This window comes from Leopardus geoffroyi, chromosome X, assembly GCF_018350155.1.
Source record: "Leopardus geoffroyi isolate Oge1 chromosome X, O.geoffroyi_Oge1_pat1.0, whole genome shotgun sequence".
NCBI lineage: Eukaryota > Metazoa > Chordata > Mammalia > Carnivora > Felidae > Leopardus > Leopardus geoffroyi.
In genome coordinates this window covers 87,911,223-87,930,379 of record NC_059343.1, presented here as the reverse complement: position 1 = coordinate 87,930,379, position 19,157 = coordinate 87,911,223, and the positions used below count along the sequence as shown (strand labels likewise).

The following is a 19,157-nucleotide window of genomic DNA, read 5'->3' as shown; positions in this document are numbered from 1 at the left end:
TTTTGTTTTTAATGTTTATTTATTTTTGAGAGAGACAGAGACAGAATGCGAGTGAGTTAGGGGCAGAGAGAGAGGGAGGCACAGAATCCGAAGCAGGCTCCAGGCTCTGAGCTGTCAGCACAGAGCCTGACGCGGGGCTCTAACCCACGAGCTGTGATATCATGACCTGGGCCGAAGTCGGATGCTCAACCAACTGAGCCACCCAGGTGCCCCTCATTTAGTTTATTTTAAAAGGTTCTTGGTTAAATATAACACACAGCCAATGCTGAGATAACTGACCTATGGTATTAATTGTCCCTTTCAATTTTTAGACACTTGCAAATTCGGTATACATTTCTCTTTTGTATTAGGTCAATGACAAATAGGTAGGAACCCCCCCCCCCCCCAAGGGCTGAATGTTGGAGACACTATTAAAACAGCCACAGCTTGGAGACAGTACTCATCACCAATGTACTAATTTAGTACACTTCAGTTTGACAAGTGTCTCTTTCTGCTTGTAAACTAGATTTAGGGCACTGTGTAAGGCAACACTGCTTTAGTGGCAGAAGAGTCATTTAAATGAACTTCTTAATTACAAGCAAGATTTATTTCCATTCTAAGTAAAATGTCTGGTTATAAATTTTGGCCATAGAAATGATTGCTAGAACTTTATAGTGGATTCTGTATCTTGTCATAAATTGCCATGTTTACAAAGCCAAACAAGTACTCCTTTACTGAATTTTTTATAATCTCAACTTCATTAAATGTTAATGACCAAACTAGTAAACGGCCAACACACTTAGTAGGAAATACATTCAAATAGGAGAAAGTAGTGTTTTCAGTAGAGGTTGTGGGTATTCTTGATTCTATTGCTTTTGCTACCAGATCTAAGTCGTTAAAACGGGACTGTGAATGCTTATTTTAGAATAATCCAATAGCCACAGTTGGCATTTTGAAAGCTGCCAACCTTATACTAAGAGCTTTGGAAAATTAATAAAAGTAACTCTTCTTTGTCCTATTTTCCCTCTCCCTGCATTCTTTTAAAGACATTTACTTGAAAACTAGGTATATGTAAACACTCATTTCCTTTCTCAACCAAAATCTTTGTTCATTAAAGGATTTCAAAATTTGTATAGGGAAGTAACTGATATCACAAATGACAGACTATAATGTCATGTGGGGAAAAAGAATGCATGAATTATCAATCAAACGGAACTACATTTCTCAAGATTAAAACATAGGGAAATGTGAGAAGTGTTACCATCTTTATTTACAGCACTTTCTTACACTTTAAGACATCAATATACAAAAAAAGAGTAGCCCTCAAAAAATTAAAGACAATACAACATCTGAATTCCTAGATGCAAAGCAACAAGCATGGCAGCAAATGAATAAACTCATAAACAGTACAGCACTTTAAAAACATTATTTAGAAGACCTGAAGCTGACCATTATCTTGGTTAGTATAAAACAAAAGGACAACTAATACAATGATAAAAAATCAACAAATGTGATTATCCCTTGTTTTAAAACTTCACTTCTTTATAATGGAGTAAGGGAAGAAAAAAGACCATTTAGACTGGGGTAGAAAGAAGAGTGGAGATAAAAAAACAACAAAGATTTAATTCTCAAGTACCTTTAATTTTCTATCTCAGGTTTTCCTATTCTAGAGATGAGGGCATTATGTTTCAACAACCTTTTCTAGTTGCTAAGGGCATTATATCTTGAGTCTCATATTTCCAACCACAGATAAATGAATCTGGAATACTTGCTGTGTCCCCGACTGCCATCTTTTGCTTTTACACTATCAAATTATTTGTCCTGCTGAAAATGTCCTCCTCATTTCTCTCTACCAATCCACATCCCAGATATTATTAGTTCTCATAGATGGGTGATTTAATTCAAAAAACAATACAAACTGGTTTTTGACAAGATGTTCCTCAGATGCCACACTGGAATTATGCCACCAGAACACCACCTATGGTTATTAATTGCTGCTTTTAGGAAATCTTTGTATCATTTAACAGGGCATCTCATACGCATACTTTACACCAGATCTGGCCTTGGAAAATTGTTTTGAGGGTTTCAAATACCCCTCATTCATGACTATAAGTCACCAAAACCAGGCTGATATTATTGCTGACTACCTCAGTAATTATATATTTGTTTGCTTACTTGTTTATTACCTGTTTATCCTACTAAGTTATAAACTCTGTGAGGGTAGGAACTATTTGTTTTATTCGCTATTGTATACCCAACACCCAGGACAGTAGCTAGCTACCACCCCATTTGTTTCCACCCAGGACAGTAGCTAACTGCTACCCCATTTCTGGTTCCCTTCACAGCAAAACTCCTAGAAAGAATTATATACATTTGTTCTGTCTCCAAATATCTGTTTGGCTTCATATGTTCTAGTCCCTCTGGTCCCTGCTCATAGGTTACCTTAAAGAAGCCTTCCCAGACCAAATTTATCTAAAACACCAACCCCTCCCCTCTCTATCACTGTAGCTTACTTTATTTTTCTTCATATGGCTTAACACCACCTGCAATGTCTTATTTGTGAATTTGGCTCTGCCAACTAGAATGTCAGCCCAAGGAGAATAAAGATTTTATTTTGTTCACTTGCTGTTATCTCTAGCACCTAAAACAGTGCTTGGTTTTTAGAAAGTACTTGGTAAGTATCTGTTAAATGAATGTATCCTGTACAATCACATACAGGATTTATTCTTACCTTTTGTGCTTATACAGCAACAGCAAAAGGTCGAAAACTGGGCAGATTTTCTAACGTAAAGGTAATTTAAAATCCAAGCCATAGCTGTACTGCCACAGGGTAAACATTATAGTGCCATTTATTATTAATTTTTGGCTTACCTTACATCCATAGTCCTTCCACAACTGTCCACTAGAAACATGTTTTTACCAGCTGAATCATTTCTACTTGAAGTATCATGTTTTGAAAAATACAACTAAGATGACTAAAGAGTACTAAATGTATTCTTCAATACCACTCAGTAAGACAATAAGTGATGCTTATATCTGTAGAAGTGCTGTTGAAGAACTTCCAGGTTTTGGGCAATCATAGATCAAAATAAAATGCTGTTGTGATATTTTATTCTAATACTTGTACGCCATTCTGGTTATAAATCATAAATGCATAATCACTCTCATACCAATATTATTGAATAACTGTCAGTGTTTTACTTTTGTAGTAGTATGATTGCAAATTGGACATATTCAATGTTGCTATTCCAAATTAATTTCTATATACAACATGGGAAAAGTAATTATTAGGGAAAATGGTATAAATATAGGTCCTCCTTTGGCCTTCAAGTACAGAAAATGGTACTTCATTAATAGATAAATGAATATCAGATGTTTATATCATTGCTCACAAGTTTCAAAAACTCATGAGACTCACATAACAATGACATGAGGTGGGGAAGATAAGTTTTGTTACCATTTTACAGATGAGGAAACGAGGCCTTTATAAAACAATTAGAGTTGAATAGAGGCAGAAAAAAATATTAAAAAATCAGGGAAGACAAACAAAGTCGGGTTAATAATGCAAGTGGAATCACTGAACTCAGTGGTATACTGATATATTTGTGGATGCTGGTTTGTAGCTGACTTATTAAAAAGAAAATCCCATAGGGTAACCTCTGGGAAGGGCAAATTACACTGTGTTCTGTTCCCTACCTGGAACATTCTGACCCATGCAAAATCAAGTAAAAAATTACTTTTAAAGATCTCTTTGAATGAGAAAGGTCAGCTTTGTGGGAGGTTTTGAAAAATGAAGGTTGTTCAGGGTCATCACTTTATAGTCTTGTTGTTTCATTAGAATGAAATCTGCTTGACAGCAATTAATACTAGTTTCCTACTTATATAATAAATCTCCAATACCTTAATAAAAAAAAAAAAAAAAAAAAAAAAAACAACCCTCTTCCCATGAGAATTGAAGATTCATGCCCCTAAGTTGAAGTGGAGTAGCAGAAGTTTCCTGTCTATGTTTCAGGAAAGGAAGACCCCAGCAGCAAGCAAGGGAAAGGAAAATAGAGTAGTGTTATTAACAGGTATCTTAAAAAACAAACAAAGAAACAAAAAAACCCTGAGGCTTATAGGTATGCAGTCAATAATCCTTCCACTACTACCAAGAAAAAGTGGTGACAATGATCATCCTTCATATCTTAAGACTTCCAATGAAACTGTCCTTTCTCACTCAAAACAACATAGATGGATCTAGAGGGTTTGATGTTAAGTGAATAAGCCAGAGAAAGACAAATACCATATAATTCTACTCATATGTGGAATTTAAAAAATAAAACAAATTAACAAAGAAATGAACAAAAAAAACCCCACAATTCTTAAATATATAGAACAAATGGGTGATTGCCCGGGGTTGGGGGAAGATGAGTGAAACAGATAAAGGGGATTAAGAGTACACTTATTGTGATGATCACTGGGTGATGTATAAAACTGCTGAATCACTATATTATACGTTAAAACTAATATAACACTGTAAGGGCGCCTGGGTGGCTCAGTCAGTTAAGTGTCTGACTCTTCATCTTGGCTCAGGTTATGATCTCACGGTTGTTTTCCCTAGGGGTTGCTCTATGGGATTTTCTATTAAGTCAAAATGATATTTATTAATTTACAATATGTGTGTGGGTAGGGATTTGATATTTATCTGAAATGAAATGTCATGGTCACCATTTAGACACTCTGGTTCCAGTAATAAGGTACTTGGGAGACCAAAAATTTTATCAGTTCCTTTGTGAACATGGAATGGCAGGCATATTTTGCTAAGAAAAACTTAATTGAGAATGTTTTCAAAGTTGGGCAACTTGAGTTGCGGGTGGGGAAAAAGGAGAGAAAGCCTTATATTTTTGAGAGACGGTCACTAACAAGTTCTTTTAAAAGCTACCTTATTATGTATGTGTTTAATTATGACAAATCATTTCCACCATGATTTAAGTTTATATAAATATCATAAAACATTTTGAAATGGAAAGCTCATTTAAGATATTATTATGTTCTAGTTCATACATATGATTTAATTTCAAGGTAATGGTGCCAAGATGAAAGAGGAGAGAGATAGGGAAACAGAATGTCTTAAAACTTCTCCATTTTAATAAGTTTACTCTTTAGTCTCATTCTACAACCCCAAAACAAGGTCTACTGAAGGAGATGATCATTCTAACACACAAGAACCTGCTTACACTATGCAGATACGGAATATTCAAAAATCAGATACTCTCAACAAATGATCTGAATTAAAGCTTTCTGATTGGCAGATCTTCCTAAGTCTGACACACTAGAATGTAGCCCCATAACTCCACTCATGCAGCACCCCAACTACCAAGCAAATTGTTGATTTGAGCTTAATGAGCCAAATATGCATAAATTATTTTCAATTACATAAAGACAGGTGCTAAATTGAGATGCTATAGAAAAGTCATTACCCTTATCAGCCAGGAAGATCAAGGGATAATGTAAGGTAACTGCAAAAGTCCAGAAGGGTGAATTACTCCACTAAATGAAAGAAAATCACTTTATCTATAAAATAACCTTTACATATAATGAAAATTTCCACAAGATATTCTACCTTACTGTGAACCAGGAAAACTAAGATTAAATAGGCAAATGATAAGTAATCTACCAGATGTCTACTAAATGGGTTTCAGAAATTTAGAAAAGGACCTCGGAATTCTAACTTACAAGTTAATCTCCTGTTACAACCACCCTAGGGTTCTCTGTTGCCCCAATTCCATTTTTAGGAAAAATAATAGAGTCAACTAACTTTACCAAGTCCACAGCTAAAGTCATTACATTGCTGGTGGTTATTGCCAATTATCACATGGCAAAGAAATAAAATCTTAAAGAAAGTACAACTATTAACATTTCTAGATGGTCATTATCTCTTCTTCATTAAACAAAATGTATAAAGGAATCTTTTAAAGGGGTAGCACATAACACTGGATTTCAGCAAGCAAAACAGACAAAGGCAAGCTTATGCTGGCACCCAAACTCCTGTGAGAGGTAATCCAAATGTGGATTTGTGTAAAGCATAACAGAGCTCTTGGCTTCACAATTTTAAGTAAAAAAAAAAACAGTAATTGAGCAGTCATAAAAATCAGCACACACTTATTCTGGACCAAAACGAACCAAACAAACCTTAAAAACACCTCTGCTCCTTTCTGATCCATTTTGCTTAATTTACATGTAATAAAGTGGCAGCACTCGTGGAAATTTCAAGCATCTTGACAATACCACAGGTAAAATAATCATGCAGACATAAACATTGACCACAATATGGGCCTATGGCTATTCTCAACATACATGTGTGGTAGAAATCTTGGTTTATTTCTGCAGACAAATCTCTTATTCTAGAGATATGGGCTTTTGAAGAGTACATGGGAGTGAGTGGAATAGAGAAACTGGTGCAATAGGTCTATGTTTTAAGAAAACATGTGAAATGAAAAACTAAACACAGAAAAAAAGGAATGATTATTTACAGGAAATTTGCAACAAGTAAACTCTTTCATACTCCATTACAGTGGTTTGATTCTCAAGAATCTGATTTACCTATTATTTTTCAGGAACACAGTTGTACAAAGTGAAATATACCTCCTTGGTAAATGTGGACAAGAACACCATAAAAATTCTGGTCAAGAAAAGTTATGGGGAACCAAAATATTATGCTGTAACACAGGGCTGTAAGATGTTTTAAATGTACTCTGAGTTGTTCTTAATGGACTAAAGAGGGTAAATAATGTCACTGGGTAATTATGAACATTGATTCTCAAATTTAATTTGGAAAATAGATGCATCTATTAAATGGAAAGTCTCCTCTACAAAATAACACTTGTAATTTTTAAAACTCAGAAAATGACCAAATGTGAGTTTAACCAGGCAATTTTTGTTGCCATATTTTCAAGGGGGACTTTTTAGAAGCCAGATAAGATGAACAAGCCTTGCAAAATTAAAAAAAAAAAACTCCTGTAGAACCTCAGAATTCTCTCCAGCTTGGGGATGGCTTGGAAAAAAAGAGGAAATAAAGGCACATATCTGTCACCACCTTAACAACATGCACTGATTTGGCACCAATTACCTTTCATTTCATCCTCTTAACTCTATGAGGTAGACACCATTTCCTAGAAGAGGAAGAGCAATGCCATCTCCTCCGTCAATCTTTACACAACCTTTCAGTTATTTGGTTCTAATTAGAATTTGCCTGATTTACTAGTTACTGGTTATAAGTCCAATTTGCCTGGGTTACTGGTTACTTCCCCCTAACCCGACCCTCTCCCCCGTATCCAGATCAAGAGCAATTCAAGGGCGGAAAAGTGAATCTTAACTGTCTTCGTACACTAGCATTCCCTGTGGCACACAGCAGGCGTTTATGTGTAATAAATCAAAGTATCTGTCGAATGCCATTCAACAAGAGATGAGGATGGGGCTAAAATGTAGATTTCCCTACTCTTCCCTCTTCCCTCTACATCACGCTGCCTAAAGGAAGTCTGGTCCACCACTCCAAAGCCACCATACCAAACTGCAAATGGTCACGAAAAAGAGCTCTGCGTCCCCCTACCAGCAGTGTCCAAAAGTTTGAATGCCCCTGCCCCAGACGAGAAGTCTCCAAATTGTCTGGAGGCTTTAAACACGTGACCCAGGGCCAGTTCTGGATTTGCAAAATCAAATCACTGAAGCCAGGACGGATTCGGAGGCAAGAGTTAAAAACTTCCACTGGTTTCATAGGTTGGCTTACAATCGTGGCTTTGAAAGAAGGGGCACTGCCGCACACTCCAGAGGGAAACGAATTACGACGACGGTTACTCTGAAATAAGATCCCAGGGACTGAAAACTGGGTGGCAGAGCAAAAGATGCTAAACTGGGAGGGGTCCGCGATTCTGAGCCCTCCCCCGCAAGTCCGACCTCCCCACCCCCCGTCACTTCCGAATCTCTCATTTGAAGCCTTTCCCTCAGGATGTGACCGGGGCTCCTCCCTTTCTCCTCACCATCCTCCCTGCCCCACCCCCCCGACTCTTACTTGCTCCCCCACCAGGATGGTGATTATCAAGAGGGGGTTTCGTGAAAAAAGTTAAGTCCACAACTGCCGAACTGGCCCCTGTCACCAGCCTAAACGCTACCTGTCGAGGTCTAACACTCGTCGTCAGCCTCTCCCCCGGGGTTAGGGTCAGGTACTCTGTCTCAGAAAGAACCCCTCCTCTGCCTCAGATTATTCCACCGCCTCTGAAAGGACCCCTCCTTCCATTCATCCTCCCACCCGAAGCGCAGCGGCCAGTCGAGTGAGGTATTTTCGGGACTCAGGGGCGGCGACGGAAAGGTGGTGGCAGAAGAACCCGAGCCCCTTCGCCCGGGGCCGAGAATCGCGCGGCGGGTGGCTACGAGTAACTGTTTTCCTCACTGCCTTTTAACTACCCGCGAACACGGCCCCGAGTTGGGTGGGGGGTGGCCACAGCTTACCTGTGAGACCCCCTCCGCCTTCCTCGCCGTAGCCCCGACGCCGCTGAAGCACGAAGTAGTCGTTGGACCTTTCCATCAGCCACAGCTTCAGTGCATTTTTCAGGAGCACTTCCTCAGGCTTCAGCCACATCGCGAACTTTGTGCCGCCCGGCAGCGGCGACCCAGATACCTTCCTCCCCTCACCCTCCACCTGTCTATTTCCCTCTACTTCTCCTCCCACCAAATCTCCCTCAAGCCAAGCCACGGCTTGGGTTCACGTTTTCCACACTTCCCCCAACCCTCCCTTCTCTCCCACGTAGGCAGCAAGATTGCCAATTCCCTCCTACAGCTCTACCGCCCGACTGGGAAATAGTCCCGCTTCTTTGCCTCCTGGGAGTTGTAGTTTCCTATTCGCTTTTCTGTACTCAAACAATGGGAGTGGGGGACTACGATTCCCATAATCCAATGGGATGAGGACGGGGTGCGGGTGCTTTCAAAGCGCGTCCCGCCACCACTTAAGTGTATTTTACCTACTTAAACTTTAAAGCGGTTTTTTTTTTTTTTTTGTTATTGTTCGAATAAATGAGCCCCGGGTATAATTATGTTGCTTCTTCTCATCATTTTACAGCCGAGGGTGTTAAACTGTAGAAAACAAAGTTTCTGGAATTTTGGAGTAAAGAACGGCCCCTTCTGGGAAGCAGCAATAGCGGCAACTGATATTAAATGAGCTCTTTGAAAGCTATTTCATAAACAGATCATTTCACGTAATTCTCACAGAAGTCTTTCGAAGTGGATATTATTCCTCACTTTGCACAAAAATAAAAGCGCAGACCGGTGAGGTGACTTATCCAAGGTCACACAGTAAATGGAATCTGATAGAATTCTGTCTAATTTAAAATCTTCCTTAAACTGGAGAGTGTGATGCTAAGTGAAATAAGCCATACAGGGAAAGACAGATACCATATGTTTTCACTCTTATGTGGATCCTGAGAAACTTAACAGAAACCCATGGGGGAGGGGAAGGAAAAAAAAAAGAGGTTTGAGTGGGAGAGAGCCAAAGCATAAGAGACTCTTAAAAACTGAGAACAAACTGAGGATTGATGGGGGGTGGGAGGGAGGGGAGGGTGGGTGATGGGTATTGAGGAGGGCACCTTTTGGGATGAGCACTGGGTGTTGTATGGAAACCAATTTGACAATAAATTTCATATATTGAAAAAATAAAATAAAATCTTCCTTAGACTAAGCTCTTTCTGCCCATACAGGAAGAATATAAAATCTCCAGAAGCCACATGATTTTATCCACGCCGTGGGCCCCTCCCTTCCCCTACTGCCACCCCAATCTATTTATTTAACTATTGTAATCAGCCACAGAAAAAGGTCTTCTCCAACTTTCCTTTTCAGGATCTAAACAATTTATAAACATTTCCCCCTTTATTAAACTCTTTAAGGAAAAAAATAAATCCCTTTCAGGGCAGCCTTCACCTCTTTGTACCTTTGGCAGCTCCTTACACACTAAGGTGAATGAGGTCAGTGATTTGTATGGCATCGCAGGGAGGAATTATTTGAGGGACATTTTTATTTATTGCAATAAATGAGCCGATCAGAATTAAAGGGTGCACTAAAAGCAAAAACAAGTGTGTACAAAGAAAGGAGTTGGGAGGAAATGTACAAAAAACATGGAGCTCTAGGTGTGCTGTTTTGAGAACAAAGCCTCAAGGCCATTTCAATTAAAAACAAAAATGGGGTGGGGCACATCCAGATGCCAAGTCGTGGAGCCAAAGAACTCTGCCTTGGAGCAGTGTCTCTGGCTTAACCTTTCCAAGATGTGGGCCAGCTCAAGGGAGGCAGGTGTGTGCTACAACAGGGATTTTTCTTGGGGGTGAGAAAAGGGTCAATTTGGGATTAGCTTCTACTAAAAGGCAGTAAGTAGTACCAAGGCAGCTTCCTGGAGAAGATGGGAAGACACAATCATCCCAGAGCCCAAACTGCAATGTATCTTTGGGGAAAGCCATCCCAATTTGGATGTACACTACTGAAGACGATTTCTTATCTTCCTCATAAAAGCTCAGTGAATGTAGCAAATGTCGAAAGATGTGATTTGTTCTTTTTACCTTTCCTTCTCTTTTGAATTTTCTTCCTCATCAAACCACATTCTTTTCCAACATCCTTAATGGTTACAGTAGTGACAATCCAGTAGTGACTGTCCAGAAGTGGATGGTTCCTGGGGTGCCTGGGTGGCTCAGTTGGTTGAGCATCGGACTTCAGCTCAGGTCATGATTTCACAGCTCGTGGGGTTGAGCCCCACATCAGGCTCTGTGCTGACAGCTTAGTCTGGGGCCCGCTTTGGATTCTGTGTCTCCCTCTCTCTCTGCCCCTCCCCTGCTCATGCTTTCTCACTCTCTCTCTCTCTCAAAAAAAAATAATAAAAAACATTACAATAAAAAAAAAAGAAGTAGATGGTTCCTCTCTATAATATTGATTTAATCCTTATTTAAAAACTTGTATATTTTTACATCCTTACTTTATAGATGAAGAACAGGAGTCTCAGAGAAGTTAAATAACCTAAGATCACATAGCTAAATAAGTAGCAGAGTTGAGATTTGAATGTAGATTTTTCTCACTACAAATTATGACACTATACTACCTTTTGCATATGGTTAATCTATTAACCATATGTATTAGGACATCAAATACAACATGTCCAAAGCCAAACTAAATTCTCCAATATTTTCCCTGCACAAAGTTGTTTATCATTCTAGGTTCTCATAGTTTACAGCACCACTGTTGCCAAGATGTTCAAACTAAGAACCTTGGAATAATCTTCAACTTCTTTCTCCCACCACCTTCACTGTCTCACACACATACCCTCCCCTCTACTTTTTTTTTTCAAAAGTCCATTCCACCCTATTACCACTTCAGATTGGCCTCACATCACTTTCCTGCTACACTGTAATAGCATCCCAATTCATCTTTCTGCTTCCAATCTTGTTTTCTGATTTATCCAAGCCACATATTTATGGACATAATGTTATACCATGCAGAGATAATACCTCATTTATCCAGCAATCTTTTCAGCTGAGTCAGCCTTCTAAATCATAGCCTGAAACATCTATGTGAAAAGGTAGTAGAAAACCACAAATAGCAGGGTCCCCGGGTGGCTCAGTGGCTGAAGCGTCCAACTTTAGCCCAGATAATGATCTCGCAGTCCTTGAGTTCGAGCCCTGTCGGGCTCTGTGCTGACCGCTCAGAACCTGGAGCCTGCTTCAGATTCTGTGTCTTCCTCTCTCTCTGCCCCTCCCCCATTCACTCTCTGTCTCTCAAAAATGAGTAAACATTAAAAAAAAAATTAAGAGGGGTCGCGTCCGCTGGCGCGCGGGGGAGATTGTGAACGACGCGGCCGGTACCATGTTCGTGACCGCCCTCCTCCTCCGCAATCGCATTCCTGGCAGCCAGTGGATCGGGAAGCACGGCGGCCGCGCGCCTTGTCTTTCCACGCGAAGCAGAACACGATCCGTCGCCTGGAGATAGAGGCGGAGAACCGTTACTGGCTGAGCATGCCCTACCTCACCGCGGAGCAGGAGTACGGCCACGCCGCGGGGCGCCGGGCCTTGGCCTTCGAGGCCATCAAAGCGGCCAGCGTGTCCAAGTTCCCCCCCACCCCCCCGCCACAGATTTGTGGTAGACCAGGTCGACCATCTCAATGTCACCAAGAAGTGGTCCTAACCCAGAGCCACCGCCTTTCAGCTGGACGGATCGCGGGGCTGCCATCTCTGTGACCCGATTCTGGAACTGAAAAGCTAACCTCTAGAGAGAAAATGAACCTTTGGACCGGAGTCTTAATGGACAGCAAAGAGGAACGTAGTGGTCTGCATGTAGAATATCTGGGGCTCCAAATTCTTTAATACTTGAGAGTCTGATCTCTGTCGCATTGTTTCCTTTTTCTTTATCCTCATAGGAAGATACAGGACATTTCCTGGGTCACAGAGGATATGAAATGTATTTTGGATGGAAGCTTCAAAAAAAAAAAAAAAAACTGAGCTATGGTTTGGAATCTGTGCCTCAGTATGAAGATAGTTGATGGGGGCTTTATAAAATGTAAATTAGTTTGCTTACCTTCTGTGGAAACATCGCCTAAACATAAATGAAAAAGTGAAATAAATGAAAATGAAACTGAAAAAGTTCAGTTGAACATACTCCTAAAAACAGCGTTTTCTTCTGGGATGCTGCTGAAAGTAGACATTTAAATTTTTTTTTTTAATGTTTATTTATTTTTGAGAGACTGAGTTTGAGCAGGGAAGGGGCAGAGAGAAGGGGAGACAGAATCCCAAGCAGGTGCCAGGTTCTGAGCTGTCGGCATAGAGCCCGACAGGGGGCTTGAACTTACGAGATCATGACCTGAGTCAAAGTCAGTCCCTTAACCGGTGGAGCCACTCAGGCGCCCCTGAAAGTAGACATTTAGATAAAGTAAAAGGTATTCATCAGAACTGCTACGTGTGTTGTATTTTAACAACCTATTTCTGGGATATAATTGACATTACAGGCCACCAGTTGAAGATGTCTTTTCGAATTCCCGTTTTCAGTATATAATACTGTATTCTACTGTATAATACCCTTTACATGTATTACCAAATTGTATGATATACGATATTACGAATCGTATGATATAAAGGGCTTGACTGTTGTAAAAAAAAAAAAAATTAAGAAAAAAAAAAGAAAACCCCAAATAGCAATTCTAAACCCTGTGCCATTGAAGAGCTGAGGCTGGCAAAGATTCTTCTGGATTCTTATTTGAAACGAATTTCACAAGCTTAGTTGATGCTTGACAGCATGCAGCAGGTTTAGAAGCAGTAAAGATTCAAAACAGGTGGAGCACTGTGAGAGGAGAACCATTTAAACGTTTGCTGCTCAAAATGCGGACCCTGAACCAGCAACATCTGCATCACCATCTAGCTTGCTAGAAACTAGAATCTCAGAACCATCCTAGACCTGCTGAATCAGAATGTGCATTTTAACAAGATCCCTAGGTAATTTGTAGGCACATTAAAGTTCTAGGTGCATTGATTTAAGCAAATTAGATATTTGAAGTCAAACTCTACAACAAATTGGGGGTGATTAATCATGTTTCCATTAAGACCTACATAGGCATCTTTTAAAAATAAGTCCTGTTAAAGAATTTTAGATGATTGAATTGCTTTTTCAAAAAGTTTATTTCAGGACATGCCCATTAAAATTTTCTAAGGCAGTGGTTGAAAATGGGTATGGGTTGGAGGAGAAATTGCCACTATTCATGCTAAGCCCTATTTATATATGCTACTAACCATCAAAATCTAGGTATGTCCACAAATATCTCACATTCATGATATGTTTTTGGAGACAAAAAGAACTAGTGGGTAGTGTTTTTCAATCTTTTCACCAAATTAACTCTAAGGTAGAGGACAGTGAACATTTATCTCTGGAGGTCAAAGTGCCCATCATACATACATACATAGTCTAAATTTTGTATTGTTTTTTTTTTAAAGTTTATTTAGAGAGAGACAGAGATAGTGCAAGTTGGGGAGGGGCAGAGACAGAGGGAGACAGAGAATCCCAAGCAGACTCTGAATTGTCAGCTTGGAGCCTAATGTGGGGCTCGAACTCATGAAACTGTGAGATCATGACTTGAGCTGAAACAAAGAGCCAGACGCTTAACCAACTGAGCCACCCAGGCACCCTGAAATTTTATATTGTTTAAAAATATTTTATATTTAAATTTAAAAAAAAATTTTTTTTTCAACGTTTATTTATTTTTGGGACAGAGAGAGACAGAGCATGAAGGGGGGAGGGGCAGAGAGAGAGGGAGACATAGAATCGGAAACAGGCTCCAGGCTCTGAGCCATCAGCCCAGAGCCCGACGCGGGGCTCGAACTCACGGACCGCGAGATCGTGACCTGGCTGAAGTCGGACACTTAACCGACTGCGCCACCGAGGTGCCCCTATATTTAAATTTTATATATGTTTAAAAATATTTCTAAAATTCACTCCAAACAGAAGAGGCAATGAGTAAAGTAAAAGCCTCAGTATTTGTTATAGCCTAGGGTGATAAAATTTCTCCAGATGTTACAGAGCTTAATTAAACTACTTAGTAAATGATCAAAAACTAGATGGGGGGTGGTGTGGGGAAGGAATGTTCCTAGCATTCCAACCTAGTCTTTAAATGCCTGGGAACCATGTACATTCTTATTTGTAACATAATACAAACTGACTCCTGCTAAACTTACATATGAACTCTTGGAAAATCCCTCCCAAAGTTGGAGACTCCCTATACATATATATCTACTGCCACTGTTAATCAGTTTATATTTTGATTATTATGTAAGAGTAATAAAGTCTGTTGCTCAAACTATCTTTTTGTTACCAATATAGGAAGAAAATGCACAAGTGACACGGAAATATGACGAAGAGAATTGAAACATACATCTACACAGTCTTGTACATAATTCATAGCAGCATCATCCATAATGGACAAAAAGTAGGAACTGTTCATTAACTGATGGATAACCAGATGTGGAAAAATGGAATATCATCAATGAAAAGGAATGAGGTGCTGATGCATGCTTCAAACATGAATGAGTCTGGAAAATATTATACTAAGTAGAAGAAGCCAGTCACAAAAGATCACACGCATATTGAATGGTTCCATTTATATGAAATGTCCAGAATAAGCACGTCTATAGAGATAGAAAGCAGATCAGTGGCTGCCTGAGGCTGGGAATGGGAGCAGAAATTGACTGCAAATGGGTATGAGGGAAATTTTTGGGGGTGATGGAATGTTCTAAAACTGGATTGTGGTAACAGTTGCACAACTCTGTACATTAGCTAAACATTGTGGAACTATACATTTATAATGGGCAAATTTTGGGTGTGTTAATTATACTTCAATACAGATGAAAATTTTATTTATTTTAATGTTTATTTATTTTTGAGAGAGTGAGAGATAAGTCGGGGAGGGGCAGAGAGAGAGGGAGATACAGAATCCAAAGCAGGATCCAGGCTCTGAGCTGTCAGCACAAAGCCCAATGCGGGGCTTGAACCCACAGACAGCAAGATCATGACCTGAGCTGAAGTCGGACGCTTAACCGACTGAGCCACCCAGGTGTCCCAAGATGAAAATTTTAAAAATTATAAATTTTCCCTAAAAAGAACCCCCCCACACACACACATAAAACAAGAAGAATATAGATCAAGAGGTTGTTTATTATGGGGCATCACACACATGTACACCTGGCATATTGCCACATAAGACATATGTGTACCCAAGACATATGTGTGCCTTGGTTTGATAATCAGGGCTCTGAGGTGTCCCTGTTTATTAATAAACATCTGTTTATTCTTAACAAGTTTGACAAAAGAGTTAACTCATTAACAGCATCCCAACAACCATACTGCCAAAGAAAAGGCTGAAGGAAAAGAAAACTTTAATAAAGTGTTTTTATGTCTTGGGTAGTATAAAGATGGACTGGCATCAAGGTGTTTTTCTAACCTTATATTATCAGTGATCAACCTCGTTATTTACCTTGCTGACATTGAAAAATAACTCAGGGGGGTGCCTGAGTGGTTCAGTTGGTTAAGCGTCTGACTTTGGCTCAGGTGATGATCTCATGGTTTGAGCCCTGTGGGTTTGAGCCCTGTGTTGGGCTCTGTGCTGACATCTCAAAGCCTGGAGCCTGCTTCAGATTGTGTGTCTCCCTTGCTCTCTGCCCCTCCCCCACTCACACTCTTTCTCTCTCAATAATAAACATTAAAAAAATTAAAAAATAATAATTCATGGTACATTCAGTTGTATTAAAATGTCAGCAATTCCCCTCTCTGTAATGAAATATGTAAATAAATATCATACTAAAGTTTGAGTTTTTATTCATCAAATATATCAATGACCATTTGCATCAACCATTTTTTTTCCTCTCCCAAATCCAAACATATATGAAAAGTTAGTATAGGCTAACTGAACTAAACAGCAGATGCAAACTTCTATTGGAATATTTTATTTACATTTTATATTTAAAGAGAATCAATACAAATCGGGGAATATTTACAGAATTTCAAATAAGTGTACAAGAATGCAATGGTTTTGTCCATTCTACATTTAGCAAACAAAAATACATGTCTTTTCTGCTTTTGCCTAAATTCTGCTGGAATTTTCACTGGAAACACAACTTTAAAACCAAGATAAGCCATACAGAATACAAATAAAGTGCATTTTTAAATAGCTCTATTTTACTTTGGTGGATGAAAGCTTCAAACTTTATATTAAGGCACCTGGAATTCTCCCCCCCCCATTCTTTTTCAAACACCAAGAAAATGCATTCACAAAATTTACAGCTATATGGACAGAATTTTAGTTTACCTAATGTAATTAGCCCATTTAGGTAAAATGTAAACTAAATTTGCAAAGTCAACATTGTTTGGAAAACATTTTCTGCAGACTAATTTCTGCAGACTTAATTCATACACAAGGATCAATTACCAATTTTTGTGTGACTTACTCATTATCATTTTCAAATAGTATGATAATTTATATACTCTGCTTTTGAAAATCCCATAACTTTGAGAAATAGTTACATAGCATTTTTATAAGGAAACTTTTTGTCTATAAACTTGTGTCAAATTGGTGTCATTAATATACCAATCAATCCAGTCCAGTCCATATTCTTTGACAAACTATGCTCCACGCTCAAATGAAGTACATTTAGCTTAATTTTAAAAACAAGAAATAGTTAAAATGAATATTTTGTTTTAATCTTGTTCTATCAACTTAATGTAGCTTAAAAAGACATTTCATGAGGTACTAGCCTAAGTTTGCATTGCTTTTTACATTACAATTCCAGATCAATATAAGCACCTGGAGAAAAACCCTGACACATATAGCCCAAGCTAAAATAGTAGTATTTTTAATTAAGATACTATCATAAAATAAAGTGATCACAGCTACTCCACATTTTAAAAGCAACATGTTTTTATAACAAAATTGTTGTAAATGAAAACCATGACTACTTGAAGAGAGTTTTAAATGTTTAAAAATGTTGCTATCACTATTGAGAGGAAACTTGCCTATGAAAAACATTATGAGTTTGTGGAAAAAACAGATTAAATATTTTAAGTAATTTAACTATAGCATAATATTTGTCATCTCAGCACTTTCAGTATCTTTCTTATTTAATTAAGTTTATCCAGTTCATTAATAGTAAACTAAGCCCTGATTGGCAGTTCTGTTGTTATTACTAAAGTTTCAAGTTTTCTATTGACACAGATTTTAGGATTTAATTTCTCGAACTGCAGTCTCTTGATCAGGAGTTTCATCTTCTTCAAAAGTTGGGTTGTCAACATGAGGAACAACATCCACTGCCACGGAACTTGCCTCATGGTTTACCAGCTGTAGATTTTCATCTTTAAAAAGAAATGACAATTTTAGGATGATTTCACCCCTCTCTTCTTTAAGACAAAATTCAACACTCACGTCTAAGAAGCTTTTCTTGTCTAATGCTATCATACTCTGATTATTATACTCATTCCCTGGTTCCTTTAATAGTTACATGATTTAGTTTATGCCTTACATAAGGCACATATGACATTATTATATTGATTTACAATTACTCTTTTATTTTTAAATTCACATGTGTGCTTACTTCTACCTAGATTAATAGCCTCCTTAAGAGCAAAAGTTCTGTCTTCTGCTTTTCCATCCTTAAACCCGGCTTCACATTTCAATCACCTGGGTGCTTAAAAAAATTACCTATACCTTTTCATATGCATAAATAGACTTAAAACAAACAGGAAGGTAGAGAGAGTTCTTCAAATGGAGTACAAACAGTAACAGATGAGCATAATTATATAAAGAGGAAATATATAAACATCCTGAAAACAGTGGGGAAGAAAAGAACTAACCTAAGTAACTTTGGAAAGCAGTATTTTGACTATATCCTGTAAGGCTAAAAATAAAAAGGACTACATTAGTTAGTGAAATGTTGAGTTACAAACAAGGAAAGGGGAAGGCTAGAATAAACTCTGTGGTATTTGACTAGAATCAGGTGTATCAGTATTAAGTTCACTGTTTTTCAGATAGATAGATATGTAGACGATACCCCCATAGCAATGAGCATACCTAGTGCCCAGATCTTGGTTCTGAAGTACTATTTAACAAAAAAGCCCCCCCCCCCCAAAAAAAAGTGGCTGATTCTAGGGCGAGGGCAAGGAGAGCACAAGATTAACCCCTTGTAGCTTAGGGATCAGCAAACTATAGCCTACAAGTCAAACCAATAGCTAAGAGTGGTTTTCACATTCTTAAAAGGTTGTAAGTCAAACACCCCCCTCCTCACTGTGCCAAATACAGCAGAGATTCATGGCTTTCAAAGCCGAAAATATTTACTATCTGACTCTTTACAGAAAAAGTTTGCCAATCCCTGGCCTAGAACATCCTGTGGTACCGGAAAAGTAAGGAAGTGCTCAAAAAAAAAAAAAAAAAAAAAAAAAATGAGGCATGTTGAAAGAACACAGGAGCCACCTTGAGAGAGTTCCCGATGACCAAATCTAGGAGAATCTAAGCAATTAATAATTCATGAGAATAATTTTACAGAATAAAAGAAATATCTATGAGTACATACTATTATAAATGAATAATTGAATAAATAAATAAAGGATAACTGTTCCTTAAAATACAAGCTTAATTAATGTAGAAAGAA

General features: G+C 38.5%; 2 protein-coding genes and 1 pseudogene across 4 annotated transcripts in view; 1 reads left to right on the top strand and 2 right to left on the bottom strand.

Annotated features, from left to right (window-relative positions):
* TBC1D8B (TBC1 domain family member 8B) overlaps window positions 1–8,806 on the bottom strand; it is a 63,601-nt gene extending 54,795 nt beyond the window's left edge. The window contains exon 1 of one of the 2 annotated variants that reach the window (XM_045470884.1): window positions 8,464–8,806. In XM_045470884.1, the coding sequence (XP_045326840.1) occupies window positions 8,464–8,593 (130 nt within the window). In that variant the 5' untranslated portion in view covers window positions 8,594–8,806. The remainder of the gene's footprint in view (window positions 1–8,463) is intronic. The other variant, XM_045470885.1, reaches the window with a different exon arrangement.
* A 2,993-nt stretch (window positions 8,807–11,799) lies between these two features.
* On the top strand, window positions 11,800–12,632 carry LOC123594739 (annotated as a pseudogene).
* Window positions 12,633–16,447: 3,815 nt separating this feature from the next.
* RNF128 (ring finger protein 128) overlaps window positions 16,448–19,157 on the bottom strand; it is a 111,053-nt gene continuing 108,343 nt past the window's right edge. For both annotated transcript variants that reach the window (XM_045471287.1, XM_045471286.1), the window contains exon 7: window positions 16,448–17,865. In XM_045471287.1, the coding sequence (XP_045327243.1) occupies window positions 17,732–17,865 (134 nt within the window). In that variant the 3' untranslated portion in view covers window positions 16,448–17,731. The remainder of the gene's footprint in view (window positions 17,866–19,157) is intronic.